The sequence below is a fragment of the Ambystoma mexicanum genome, chromosome 3q (genome assembly GCF_040938575.1).
Source record: "Ambystoma mexicanum isolate Mex_15411 chromosome 3q, UKY_AmexF1_1, whole genome shotgun sequence".
In the NCBI taxonomy this organism is placed as follows: domain Eukaryota; kingdom Metazoa; phylum Chordata; class Amphibia; order Caudata; family Ambystomatidae; genus Ambystoma; species Ambystoma mexicanum.
This window is the reverse complement of record NC_090926.1, coordinates 68,553,943-68,568,638: the sequence shown is the minus strand read 5'-3', so window position 1 is coordinate 68,568,638 and position 14,696 is coordinate 68,553,943. Positions and strand designations below refer to the sequence as shown.

Genomic DNA, 14,696 nt, shown 5'->3' with positions numbered 1-14,696 from the left:
TCAGGGGATGCTAGGCAACCCCTCCAGCACTCTATAGGAAGATAGTGTGTGCTGGGTCTGTAAATTTAAAAAGACTAGTAAAGTCAATTTAACTTTACATGATCTGGGAGACAGTAGTCAGTCCCAGAGAAGGTATTTAAACTTTGGGGAGTCTGAAAGACACCCCTGTGCCACTGCACTGAAGGTGCTGTGTGACACACAAGAAAAAGATGCCTATGGAGTCGTTTTAAAACTCCATATCCAAATAACACAAGAGTAAAACACACATCAAAATACATGAAAGAGTGGGAAAAAAGGCTCACACTCTTTCCAGGTAAAAATTAAAATCCTAGAAATCCAGCAAAGTTGCTGCGGGTCTCAAAAGGTAAGGGAAATGAGCCCATTCTTGAGGATTCTCCCTAACACTCTGTCCAGTAGTTTTTTTTTTTAAATGGCACAAAATTAGGTAAGAAAAAAAAGTAATATCTGGGTTCGGTCCGCAGACTCACTTCCCTGTTCGGTCTGTGGACAGGCAGCCGATTGGCCTAGAGGGCGACATAATGTCCACGGATATCGGACGTGCCCACTAATTGGATGGTGAAAAGCGTGAAGTGCATCACATTTTTGAAAATGCCTGCCATGTTTGTTTCATAGACAGCTGCCGTTGTCCGCGACCATCGTGGTAAAAACATATTAAAAAAATACAACATTGCACTTGTCAAACTCATCCAACAATCTCTGGAGAGGTGGGGGGTGATGAGGATGGGATGGGATGGGATATGGCAATAAGAAGCCAAAAGAGGGGTGGTTTTCATCCCCAAAGTCCTCAAACAGTACAGATGTTCGGGTGCAGTCCTGTGATGTTCGTGAACACTTCAGATGTTCGGGGACATCTGTGCCTTTTTCTGCATTACAGGGTTGGTGAAAAGCAGTTTTTGGATAACTTATAACTTTGGCGCCACTCAATTAAACTGCATGAAATTTTGGAATTGCATTCTGAATGGTTATGGAAGGTATGAAGCTATTTTGTCAAGAGAGAACAAAATTAGAGAGGGGGTCCCAAAATATTGTAACGGCTTATAAAGGTGGTGCCATTTGATGAATCTGCACAAAAGTTTGCAAAACAATTTTAAATCTAAATATAAGCAAAGTCTGGTGGCATTCTGTCAAGAGAGGGCAAAGGTAGAGGGGGGTCCCAAAATATTGTAAAGGCTTATACATGTGGGGCCTTTTGACGACTCTGCACAAAAGTTTGGAAAACTATTTTAAATCTAGATATAAATGTTTTTGCAAAGTTTGGTGGGATTTTGTGAAGAGGAGGGTCTCAACATTTTGGGATGGCTTATAACTTTGTTGCCATTTGACGAATGTGGATAAACGTTTTCAGAAAGGTTATAGACCCAACCTTGAAAGTTTGTGTAAAGTCTGAATGAATTTTGTCAAGTGGGGGCTAAGTTATATGACTATTGTGTGTGCATACATTTGACACTTGAATAAATAAATCATGGGTGGATTTCCAGCAAACTCGTGTAACGAGCATAGGCAAGGACCTTAAAGCATGGTTTTGCAAATGTTCCCGTGTTTTACTTTTTGCCAAGTGTCATAATGTAGGTACAAAAAATAATGATATACCTTTGGTGACTGAGGTGTAGCCTGTGGCCATGGGCAGTCGCCAGATTGTCTGGTTCATTGCATAAGGTCATGACCCGGACAATCTGGCTACTGGCCATAACCACAAGGTACGACCGATGGGGTTAAAGAGGCCATGTCCACCTGGTACCGGCTATGTGGTAAAGTTATCAGAAAGGGGGATAGGTTTGAAAGGCGACAAAAAATGTGCTTGTGGTAATATGGTCATGGGTTCTCTATTCACCTTCTGCAGGCTGCCATGGAAGGGAAGAGGGGCTCTATTTGGAGCCCCGCCTTCCCTTTCCATGGTGGCCATCTTGGAAAAGGATTTTGCTTCCTACAGAGGGACGTGCGTGCGTCCCGGTGTAGGAAGAAAAATCATTTTTTTATTTTTGCATCCCGGGTTACCATTTTGGGGAACTTTATACTCTGCAGTTTGTGGTAACCTGGGGTGCTTAAAATGTAATTTTTTTAAAAGGATTTTTCTTCCTACGCCGCCCCGCACGTGGCGCCCCGCTGTAGGACGGAAAATCATTGCTAATGGCCTTCATCCGACATTGCAGGGGTGGAATGGGGGATAACGGTCCGGAGCCCTTGTTATCCACCCTCGCTTCACTTGGGCTGATGACTTGGACTGCTGTGCCCTTATCCCATGAATGCCACATTATTCCCATTAGCATAACAGAAAAAAACGCTAATGGAAAAGTTTCAAAATCTTATTGAGTCTATGTAGTTTACTGAGAAATGTAAAGTAGATAGATTTTATACGATTTTTTTTTGTTCTATTTTTTAAATGGGAAAGCTGGTTCCTAAAGGAACCTTTCTTTTGTTGTTTTTTGATTCCTTTTTATTGCAGAAGAGGTAAGAACGTAAGGTGTGGAGGGAAATGAGGGAAAAGGCACCAAGCACTAATATGGAGGGGCAGATGGACAGGGGAATAGGTTGCGCTTACTTCTAAATTAGGGGGCAGTGTTTCTCATGCTCCTTGATTACAGCTTCAAAAGCACTTTGAAATTGCCCCCCCCCCCCTGCAGAGTGGTGTATTGCAGAATAAACAGAGGACTGTTGTCTTCGAAAGATATGCATCAACAGCCTCTTTTATTGCTTGCAAGATAGCTGGTGGGATTTTGTGTCCCACAGAAGTAGGCTGTGAGGTTGCAGTTTTGGTTGGGTCAGACAGCCTACTACTTGCTAAGAAAGGAACCTTTCTGCGAGCATTGCAATGGTTGGATTTGGTGTGGCAGCGCATGGAGTTGGTCCCGTAGGAGTACTGTCCAGATAGTCCACGACTGAGTCAGTGCATTTCACTTTGGTAGCTTTAGCCTGTGGTACATTCCCAACAGTGGTAAAGAACTGCCACACGCATGATTCTCTCTGGGTTCTAGAGGTAGGCACTTCCTCTACCTCATCTTCTTGGTCCTCTTCATTGACTTTGGAAGTACTCCAGCTGGTGGTGGTGGCTCTTGGGGAGGAGGGATGGCAATAACTGATGCAATTTTTCAGATAAATAGCAGTTTTGCTAATATTCTTCCAGGTATGTGCTTTGTACTAGATTGTTAATGGATAATGAGTAAGAATAGGTGTAGAATTTGTGCATTTTGAGCTTGAAAGTTCCTAGATCAGTAGAAAATGCAGTTCCGAACTGCAAAGTGCGGATGCGTTTGCGGACACGTCATCATGCTGAGCGCAAGTTCGTGCTCACATGTCACTGTCAGGAAGATCCGCGATGTCAGATGTTCGCGGACATCGGCAGATGCAAAAACAGTGGAAAAAGTTGCAAAAAGTAAGAAAATGGCAAAGTTTTAGGGAGAAACTTCTTAAATTTGACAAAAATGTTGCTATATTGAGTTAAGTATGATGTTAGTAAATTGTAGGAAATTAGCATGCACTTGTAAAATCCCATCTAATTTACTGAAAAAACGTTAAAAGGGACGTTATGGTTACAAGTAAAACCGAAAAACCTCAGAAAATCGCCATTTATTAGCTAAGCAACCATAACTTGCGCCACCACCGTGCACTGCTAAGACTAACACCCAGGACATCAAAGAGTAGCAGAGCTGTATGCATCCAACTATCCATCTGCAGATCGCATTCTTGGAAACGCTGTATCCTTCCCTGCCTGGAGCTATGGAGACAAACAGTTGGTACTGTCTGTGAAGATTTGTACTGTTTGATGTGACAGTTTCAGACCAAAGACTGCAAATCTTCTGTCTTCCCTTGTTGTACAAGCTGAGGGGGGAATAGATAAAAGCAAACCGTCCTTGATGCCATCGCCGAAGATCTTGCCGTAGACTGATATAGAAAGGACAGACAGAAATACTATAGTTAACTTTTTCTAAGCAATGGCGATAGCCAACAATGAACTCTGCGACATGCGTCCGACTATGATGGCGGAAAAAAAAATCTGAGAGACCTAGAAGAGTGAGGCACCATGGGTACAGTAGGTGTCAAACTAGGGGAAAGTATTACAGGCACGCCCTATCAACGTCCCTTTTTGAGTTTCGAAAACAAAAACTGTAATACTCCATAGCTTACACTAGATGTCGGCCTATGCATAGCATATGATCTAAGCAGATTCGACAAGCCTCAGAAGAACAAGTTACTTACCAACTGGTAATGTTCTTTCAACTGGATGTTCCTCCAACGTATTCCTCATCTTTGACATGTAATGTCCACAGCTTGGCTGTTTCTGAAATCTTTTCGGCAGAGGGAGCCTTGCGTCGATGGCATCAGGTCGATGTCCCTCAAAGGCCTCTGTCGAGGGTAACGTCAGATGTTATACGTAGCACGCACGGCACCCGTAGCCTCAGTTCTTGTTTTTTCGCCTCACAACATGTGGCACCTGTGCCTATAATACAGCATTGACTGCACTAAGCCTTGTTGGAACGAAAGCTGTAATGGAATGGGAAATTCTTGAGAGGGGTAGGCTGGGAGGGCGATAAGGAATACCTTGGAGGAACATCCAGTCGAAAGAAAGTTACCAGTTGGTAAGTAACTTGTTCTTCGAATGGATTGTGTCCTCCAATGTATTCCTCATCTATGACAGACTCCCAAAGCAGTATCCATGAGTGAAGGAGGGAGAAGAATTTAGACATACACAATTAAATGGCAGAGTAAAGCACTGCCTTACCAAAGGCAACATCCTGAACATGGGAAGTATCCTGGGTAAAATGCTTAACAACCGTGTGTATGGAGGACCACGTTGCAGCATCACAGATGTTCTTTACTGCTACACCCCTCTGCAGGGCTGTCGAGGTAGCCATGGCCCTGGTGGAATGAGCCTGCAAGCCCTCAGGAGTGTCCTTGCCAGCCAACGTGTCTGAAATAGTGAGGATGATCCACCTAGACAAGTCTGCTTACAAAACAGACTGGCTTAAACAGTGTCCAGTATACCCCACAAAGAGCTGGTCGTCCACTCTGTCCCTGGACATTCTAGAAAGATAAAAGCTCAATGCCCTCCTAGGATCCAACCTATGGAGTCTCTCCTCGTCCTTACTAGGATGTGGAGGAGGATAGAAGGTGGGGGAGCACCACCTTCTGACTTAAATGAAATTCCAAGGTAGGAAGGACGGACGGACATACTCTCAATACAACCCAGTCCTTGTGGAACAACGTAAAGGGTGGCTTAGAAGAAAGTGCCTGCAAATCGGTCACTCTTCAAGCAGAGGTAACTGCAACCAAGAAAACAGTCTTAAATGTCAATCTGAACGAACAAGAGTGCAAAGGTTCAAACGGAGCACCCATTAGAAACTTGAAGACCAAATTAAGGTCCCAAACAGGCACCTGAAAAGGCGACAGTGGGAACACATTTGTGAGCCCTTTCATAAACTGAGTGATGACTGGAATCTTAAAATAAGAGCATTCCTGGGACGAGCGCTTAAAGATAGAGAGCGCTGCTAGGTAACCTTTAATGGTTCCCACCTGCAGACACCTGTGGGCCAAAGAAAGTAAGAAGGAGAGAACCTCTGGAATTGAGCACTGAAAAGGATCAACATTCTTTCCTCTGCAACAGTCGCAAAACCTATGGCAACGGTACAGGGACTTTGGGGCTGGCCTCCTGGCCGAAAGCAACACCTCCATCACGTCATCCGGGAGGTCCCAATACTTATATCTCAACAGTTCAGAAACCATGCATGAAGGTTGAGAGTCTTGACCTCTGGATGGAGGACCTGACCTTCCTCTCGTGAGAGAAGATCCTCTCTTTGGGGAAGACGTATTGGAGGACAGATGGACATGTCTAGAAGGTCCGGGTGCCACACTCTCCTGGCCCAATCCGGACCAATGAGGATCATGCGGGTCCCGAACCGTCGTAACCTCCTGAGAACTTGAGGAATTACAGGGATCGGAAGAAATGCGTACAGAAGCTGGAACAACTAATCCACAATGAACGTATCTCCTAGAGCTCCTCCCGGAGGAAATTCCCTTGAGGAGTACCTTTCGCACTTCCGGTTGGTACCGGTCGCGAACAGGTCGACCTGTGGTATGCCCCAAAGGATGAAGATCTCTTGAAGGACTTCCTGAGCTAGTTCCCACTTGGGGGAGACTGCGCCCTGCCTGCTCAGGGTGTCCGCCACCATGCTCTCCTCTCCGGCCAGTTGAACCGCTGTTATGGAGATTCCTTCTTGAATTGCCCAGAACCAGAGCTGCATTGCCTCCCTGCACAGAGGGAGTAACCCTACACCTCCTCTCTTGTTGAGGTAATACATTGCCACCGTGTAGTCCGTCATTATCAGGACATTCTTTCCCCGTACAGATGGCAGGAAAGCCTTCAGTGCTAGCCTGATTGCTCTCAGCTCCACAAGATTGATGTGTAGTTTGGACTCAGATGGAGAACAACAACTGCTGATGGACAGATCGTTAGCATGAGCCCCCCAACCCGTGAGGGAAGCGCCTGTCACTACTGTTACCTCTGGCCACGGTTGCCAAGAAGGCTCCCCTTTCATGAGATTTTCCTCGCTGGCACACCACAGAAGAACCTGGGCGACCCTGACGGGAACATGAAGGAGATCCAACATCTTCCCTGAGAACTGGGGCCATTGAGTTCGGAGAGCCCACTGAAGAGATCGCATTCTCAGCCGGGCCTCTGGAAACAGAAAAATGCAGGATGCCATGAAGCCGAGCAACCTTAAGAATTCAAAAGCCGGAAGAGTCTGGGCTTGTTGAAACTTGGAGAACATCTGTAGAATGTGCTGAGCCCTCACCTTGGGGGGCTAGCACATCCCCAAGGACGTGTCCAACACAGCCCTGATGTATGGGAGCTGTTGGGAAGGTGTCATATGCGATTTCTTGAAATTGAGGGAGAAGCCCAGTTTGTGAAGGGAGTGGCAGGTGACGGCAAGATGATCCAAAGCTTGTTCGGGGGAACTCGCCCGGATCAGCCAATTGTCCAGGTAGGGGTAGATGTGAATCCCCCCTCTCCTGAGATATGCTGCCACTACCACCATGAGCTTGGTGAAGACCCTTGTGGCGGAGGTCAACCCGAATGACAGGACCCGAAACTGATAGTGCGAGCCACCAACTGCAAACCTCAGGTATTTTCTGTGCTTGAGATGGATCAGCACATGAAAATAAGCATCCTGCAGGTCCAATGACACCAACCAATCCTGAATTCGGAAGGCCTGAAGGATCTGAGAAAGAGTGTCCATCTTGAACTTGTCCTTCCTGAGGAACTTGTTCAAGTATCTCAAGTCCAAGATGGGTCTCAGTCCTCCGTCCTTCTTGGGAATCAAAAAATATGGGGAATTCCAACCCTTGTTCCTCTCTGCCAAAGGCATTGGTTCTATAGCGCCTTTCTCTAGCAGGGTCAAAATCTCCTGCACAAGGAGTGGATCCGGAACCTTCAAAGATTGCTTCCCCGTTGGATTGTTGTGAGGCTGTTTTAGAAAAGGAAGGCAGTAGACGTGGGCTATCATTTCCAGAGCCTACACATCGGAAGTAATGGCTCACCACTCTTCTAGATGCTGAAACAGCCTGCTCCCACACCAGTGAACAATGAGACAAGGCCTCAGAGTGGTTTTGAAGCGGCTGTGGCAGCGCCTGATGGCAAAGCGGCTTCTGCTTGAGCGGCTGCGGCACCTCTACCTTGTCCACCACGAGGAAACTTACGTTGGCCCCTCTGACTGGCCATCCCTCTCGCCCTTCCAAATGAGGAGTAGTAGCGAAAGGAACCCCTCCATTGCTGTCCCCTAGGACGAAAAGGCGGAAGGTTGTCATACAGCTGCACCCAAAGACTTGGCAGCAGCTTTGGATGTCTGCAACTTTTCAAGGCTCTTGTCACCCTTGCTGTCAAACAGATGTGTCAAACAGATGCAAACCGTCGAAGGGCATGTTGAGAAGACGAGCCTGCACATCTGGTGCAAACCCCAAATTCTGCAACCACGCAAATCTGTGCATCACAGTGCTTGTGGCCCAGACTGAAGGGATACACACACGCATCCGTGCCATCCTTCACAATAGCTAGAAAGCCATCCCTTTCTTCCCCTTCGGGAATATGCTCAGCCGCTAAAGAGATGCAAAAGAGTGTGCAAAAATGTTGCTAAACCCATACTCCCAGCAGAAAATCCCTTGCATGCCCATCCATACATGCGCTTATCGTCCCTATCAGGAGGGATGGTATTGTATGCTGCCTGCTTCGAGGTGGCCGTAGCCGCCCAAACTCTACGGAGTGGGGTGTGTGGACAGGTAGCTGGGGTGGCTACAGGATGGGCAGTATTTCTTAGTCAGCGACTTGTTCACCAAGTAGCAGCCACCCTCTTTTGCAATGCCATATGAAATGGCAACACTGGGTCAGTGGACAGACCCTGATCCAGAATATCTGTAAGATAATCTTGATCAAACTGTACCGGAGGCCTGGCCAAGCCCAGTTACTCCACAACTCTCTACATCAATTTTCGATAAAAGGAGTCGGGATGATCCTCCGGCTCAGGCCTACCAAATTCCATCGCAGGGGACGTGTCAAGGCCACTGACATCATGCAAGGACTGACACAGATCGTCCATCTGACTCTCTTCAGAAATGAGGCACTCCGGAACACCAGGAGTCCCATAAGGGAGACCAAAAGGCCCATCATCATCCTCTGACCTTTTTGTCCTCACACATGTCCTGAAGAGACGTAAAGAAGTCCTTCCTTGGGAGAGGAGTAAACCTCTTCTCTGCTACAGCCTTCACAGACTTAGAAGCAGCCTTCCTCGGAGGGTCCACAGTCACAGGGCCCTCCACTAGTAAATTCGGCCCAGAAGGCATAAATGGCGTTGATGAAGGCGTCGACAATCGTGCCGACAGCTTTGAGGGCCTGTCTGGGGGCAAGGACACCTTCGAGTGCTTAGAGGATTTCACAGGTTTCGACGGTTTTGCTGGGGACAAAGACCGCGACCTTGATCTGGCACGTCTCTGATGCCTTGTCCGAATGGGGCCTCGAAGGCTCACGGTGCTTATCACGCCGACCACCCGGGCCCGAAGGCTCACTAGCATCCGGCCGAGACTGTTCCCTGCCGGCTACTTCAGAAGGCGCGGACAGACCTGTGCCCTGGGTTTGAAATATTTTCAACATCTGCACCCCGAAAGCATCCCACTCCTCTGGGGTCGAGGATTTAGTGGGGCAGGTCACCTTCTTCAAAGAGGCGTCATCCGAAGAGGACGAGGAAGGCGAACAGTGACGTCGCTTCCTGAACCACGGCGGCGAAGAGGACGAGTGGCGCGAACCACTGTGGGACCGGGAGCGTTTGGACTTCTTTTGACGAAGCGAGTCCCCTTTCGACTCGTCGATCGAAATGCTAGCCGACTTGACTTACGGGGGCTGGAACACCCTTCCTACCTTCAATTTCCCCTTACATTCCCACAAGGCCTTGGCAGTCAACGACTGGCACTTTGAGTAGTCATCCGTCACGTGGTCCTCGCCCAGGCACCACAGACAAATCCTATACAGATCCGTCATCGACATCTTGGAGCTGTAGTCCCGACATTTCTTGAAGCCAGACCGCCGGGTCGTCGGGGTAGAAGAAGACATGATATGGTATACGCAACAGTAACCACGGAACTGAGGCTACAGGTGCCCTGCATGCAACGTATAACATCCGATGATGATGTCACCCTCGACGGAGGCCTTCCAGATGTGGAAAGTCATGACTAGCTGAACTCGGCACATTCCTGTTGATGTGCCCCATAATGCCATTCTGTATGACATTGTGAAGCCCATCTTTTATAAAATGTATGTGCTCATGGGCTTGACACAGGAACAAGCCAAGTTAAGCTGTTCATGACTTTCCACGTCTTCTGAATTTCATGGGTTGTGTTAAATCAGCGCAACATAAATGCACCTTAACTAAGGTGTTTTCAGTGAATTTCAAGTGTTTTGTTTTACCATAGTTTTTTTACAGGCCACTGGCCATGGTCCCCCAATATGTTTCTTTTGGACCAACTAGGTGGCCACAGTTTCTGGCCATGGCCACTATACATGTCTTTCGGGCCCACTAGCCAGGGCCTTAGGCCCTGGTCAGTGAGCACGGCTTTCGGCCATGCCCACTGTATATTCTAAAACACTACCGGGCCACTAGCCATAGCCTTCAGCCATGTCCAATGGCAAGGCCTTTGGTCGTGTCCACTGAACATATTCCCCCATTAGGTTTCTTTTGGGCCCACTAGGTGGCCACGGCCATGTCTTTCGGGCCCACTAGCCCGAAAGAGTACGGCCTTCATCCTCATTGGCCAGGGCCATATTGCACGCCATGACAGATGGCCCCAATATGTTACCCCCACACACTTCACTGTAGCTGTAAAATTACACTTTTTTGAATCAATCTCCTTTTTTGAATGCTCTTTTTTTTACAACTTTAATTTCTGAAAAGCCTCTCTGCAGCAAAGCACCATGGAAGATACACCTATAATTTTGGGAGAAGGGGGCACCCCCTTCTATGTCAAATATTTTTAAAACTACTGGAGGCACTAGGTATGAAACAACTTGGGCAAGAAGCGTTAACTCGATTTCCGAGCGTGCTCTGGGTTTATTCTGTCCAGTAGTTGAAATACTTGACGGAGAAGAGGATGCACCTTCTCCCAAAATTATAGCTATATATGTGTCCCACAATGTATCAGCGAGGCTTTTCAGAAATTAAAAAAGGTAATTTTTGTTGTTGTTCGATCCGAGAGAGTTATGACGGGTATAACCAGGGTTAGTCGAAAACAAAAAGTGGAAAAAATGCAATTTAAAGGAGTAAAAAGGATGAAATGGCATTAGGCTAGAGGGGGGGGGAAATGACATCATGAGAAATTGGGGAGTTGGGGGAGTGGAGGCTGGGCTCCGAGTTCAGAGCTCAACTGTTTTGGCATAACCGAGATTATACAGGGGAAACCAGGGTTATAGTATGAAATCGGATCGGGAATGAAAGTGCATTACACGAAAATAACCTGGGTTATTTGCGATCGTTTATGGATAACCGGGGTTATTTGTATTACATCGCAAATATAACCACGATTATGGGAAAAAAATTGTATTTCTTTGTTTTAAAAGAGTTAAAAAAATTAGATTAATTAAAAAAAAAGAATTTTACAGCTACAGTCAGGTGGAGGGTAGTGGGTGTTGCCGAAGGATATTGGTACTGGGTTACCTAAGGACCCAAATGGTGCAATAGGCCATAGCTAGTGGGCCCAACGAAACCTATTGGGGCAACATGTCAAGGGGTGCAATATGGAAAGTGGACATGGCCAAAGGCCATGGCTAGTGTGTCCAAAAGAAACCTAGTAGTGTGACCATGGCCAAAATCCATAGCTAGTGGTCCCGCTTAGGAAACCTATTGGAGCAATATGTAGAGTGGCCACGGCTGTAGACTGTGGACACAGGCCATGGCCAAAGGTCACGGCTAGGGGGTCCTGGAAGAAAGCTACTGGGGTAACATGTAAAGGGGCCACAGCCAAAGGCCAGGGCTAATGCTCATCGATGAAGGCTCTGACTAGTGAATAAGAAAGAAAGGTAGTGTTTTAAAATATACAGTGGGCACAGCCAAAGGCCCTGGCTAGTGACCCCAAAAGACATGGTTAGTGGCCACGGCTGAAGGCCGTGGCCACCTAATGGGTCCAAAAGAAACGTAATGGGGGGCTTTTTTAAGGTCATGATCTTGTGAAACTCGTAAGTCCTAATTGAGGTAATTTTGAACCTGAATGTGTGATCTCGTAACTCTCATTCTGAGAATATATACAAAGACCAGCTGATTTTTCATTAGTTGTGAATTCCTGTGGTATTCCTTAAGTTTCCAACATTGCAGATGCCCCTAATTCTTTCAATTTGGCCGGGGCAACTCAGAATAAAGAGAGTTACGAGATAACACAATCAGGACTCAAGAGTTTCACAAGATAATGCTCTTAGAAAGGATCATTTTAAAACTATATTTTAAAACTGGAATTTATGAATAATTGAATTGAGAATAATTTGACAAATGTCCCATTTAAACAGATTAGAGTATCACGTATAATTGAAACCAATTAATTTGCCCCAATTGTTTCCTGGTTTTTCCTTTTCACTTTATTCTTTTGTCATTTAAAATTTAAAACATTTTTCAGCAACTAATGTTTATATACACAAATTATGTTTTAGCAAATCCTAATATTGTATGAAATGCCAAAGTAAATAATGATCAGCCTTGAGAAAGCCACTTTGGTGAAACACTAGACACGTGCAACTGTGTTGGCATGTAACATCACAGGCACAACAACATTATAAACTATATGATGAGACATAAGTTTTGATTTTAAAAACCTTGATTAATGTATGGGAATTTGATATAATTTATTTTCCAGCATCAGACAATAAGTAGAAACACTCTTTTACACCCATCGAAGGAAGGCCACAAGACAAGTGCTGCCACCATTGGAACAGTAAGTACTTTCAAGAATGTTGCTGAATGAGAGCAGCTCAGCAGAATGTACTCACCTGTGGGTCTGCTGAAGCATTCTGTTCTCGCACTATCTAGATGGTCCATGCAATAGGCTGCTCCCTCATCTTTTATGCGGAATGAAATAATGTCCTGTCCTGTTGTAGAAAACACAATATGAAATTGGAATGAAGAAATTATACAAAAACGCAAGTGGAAATTTTGGGGAAGAAGGGTCTTCTTATTCACGTCTATCAAAGAGGTCATGGACCGAAGTCAGATCCGTTCATGAAGTGATCAGTAGTTGACTGTAGTTGACTGATACTGAATGTTTTGATAATCCTACATGTCTGTACTTGCCTAAGTGGATAATCACACAATTAGCATGAAGTAGTCTATTTAATGGATGCACTAAGTGAGGCATACAAAATCCATTAGGAAGAGTTAGTATAATGTTCTCTCAGAGCCCAGGAAGACACCAAACTGGAAAATTAAGTGAAAAAAGGATGATGCATTACATAAACTTGTACAATGCAATAACAAATACATCCCAATCCAAAACTTGCTACAAAACCACTCCAGCAGGTTTGTGAAATGTCTGAAATAAGGGATGACTCACTGTCTTCATACATGGAAGACAATAAATAGAAGGCCTCTGTAACCTGCTGAGAAGGGGTCACTCACTGGTCAGGATTAGCCTGTAATAAATCAATAGCCAACATAACACAAGAGGTGGCCGTCATCCATATCACTCTAATATAAGAGTAACTATGGAGCATGTGTATCTCACCTGGGACAGGACCATTGCTGGCGCTGTCACAACTTTCGCGGACTTCCACTCCAAAATGATCAATAAAAAGTGAAACGGGCTCTTCTTCTTTCATCAAGCCAGTGTCGCGATCGGGAAGTGGGATTCCTGCAGAACAGGTGAGATGATGTTATGTTATATTACTCAGCTTTTATACTGCACCAGCCACCACCGTAGTGGTCTTACATAACAGAGGATAGTCGCGAGTGTGGCATATTGTACCACTTGCAGGGGTTCCCAGACAATAGTATGTGGAGAAGTACAAAAGGAAAAGGAGAGGCAGATTTTAGACAAATAGGAGAGGTTTGTACCACCCAGAAGAGTGGGGGCATGAAGTCTAGGAATGGAGGATGGATGAGTGAACAATGCAAAAATAGAATGCGACTTAACCAGTGCAAACATACAGATGGGAAGTAGTGATTTTCTCCACAAAGATGACTCGGGTCAAACAATTTTCATCTCAATGTCTAAGGATGCATTGTTCTTGTGGAGGTTAACAAGTTATCTCTCCTGTTAAAGTCCATGTCATTAGCTAAGCATAGTTTTATTCACCCTCCCATGGTCTTCAAATTTTAACCCGATGAGTCATTCAACATGCATGATATTGAGGAGTTACTATGGAAGCAAGTTGCTACCAGCATATGTCCACTTGCTACCACTAAGAACCATGTCATTTAACAAATCTACTGATGGTTTTAAAGTATGTTTACCGATTTCTGAAAGTTGTAGTTCCGTCACCTCGGGTTATGGTGGTTATCATCTTGAAATTATGTGTGATGTTCCCTTGCCCTATGTTTCTAGTTATTTGATGCCAATATTTACAAATCTCTAATTATTATGATTATTTTAACATCTACAAAGTAGTTCATTGTAGGTTGATACAGCCGGGCAATGGTTTTTGAGAAACAAGAAAGAAAGTGCCTCTCAAATTTGTAGAGATTGGGGGTAGGGTAGGTGGCTGTAGAGAGAATGGGTGGGGTAGAGAGAGTATTGTGGGTGGGGACAGAGCGGGTTGGGGTAGAGTGGGGTTAGAGAGAGTGGTGGTGGTCGTTGGTTTGGGATAGAAAACATGAAGAACAAAGCAGCCTCGGGAGGACTAATCGAAAGTCAATCAAAATAGCACAAAACCCTGCACACGCCTGTAATTTCCCACACACATTTTTAGTAGGCAAAATAGCCCACTATCGCAATCATCCAAATGACTGCACGGCTGCGAAAAGGGAAGCCGGGCACCTGAATTGCTTCTTGCAAAGCTGCCGATTGGAGCAAATATTGTTAGGGAACCCTAATTTTGATACTACGACAGAGATATTTTATGATTTGGCATTTTCCTGCTGTGGTATTGTTGGTTGCTATGCCAACCAGATATTCTCAGTTCAGGGCCCCTTTTCCTCTCTCTCTCTTCTTTCGCAATGATT

General features: G+C 45.6%; 1 protein-coding gene across 5 annotated transcripts in view; it reads right to left on the bottom strand.

The window, feature by feature from the left end:
- LOC138582142 (zinc finger protein 154-like) overlaps positions 1-14,696 on the bottom strand; it is a 210,961-nt gene that overhangs the window by 59,550 nt on the left and 136,715 nt on the right. For all 5 annotated transcript variants that reach the window (XM_069653164.1, XM_069653161.1, XM_069653160.1 and 2 more), the window contains 2 exons: positions 13,261-13,386; positions 12,530-12,628 (listed from right to left, as the gene is read on the bottom strand). In XM_069653164.1, the coding sequence (XP_069509265.1) occupies positions 12,530-12,628; positions 13,261-13,386 (225 nt within the window). The remainder of the gene's footprint in view (positions 1-12,529; positions 12,629-13,260; positions 13,387-14,696) is intronic.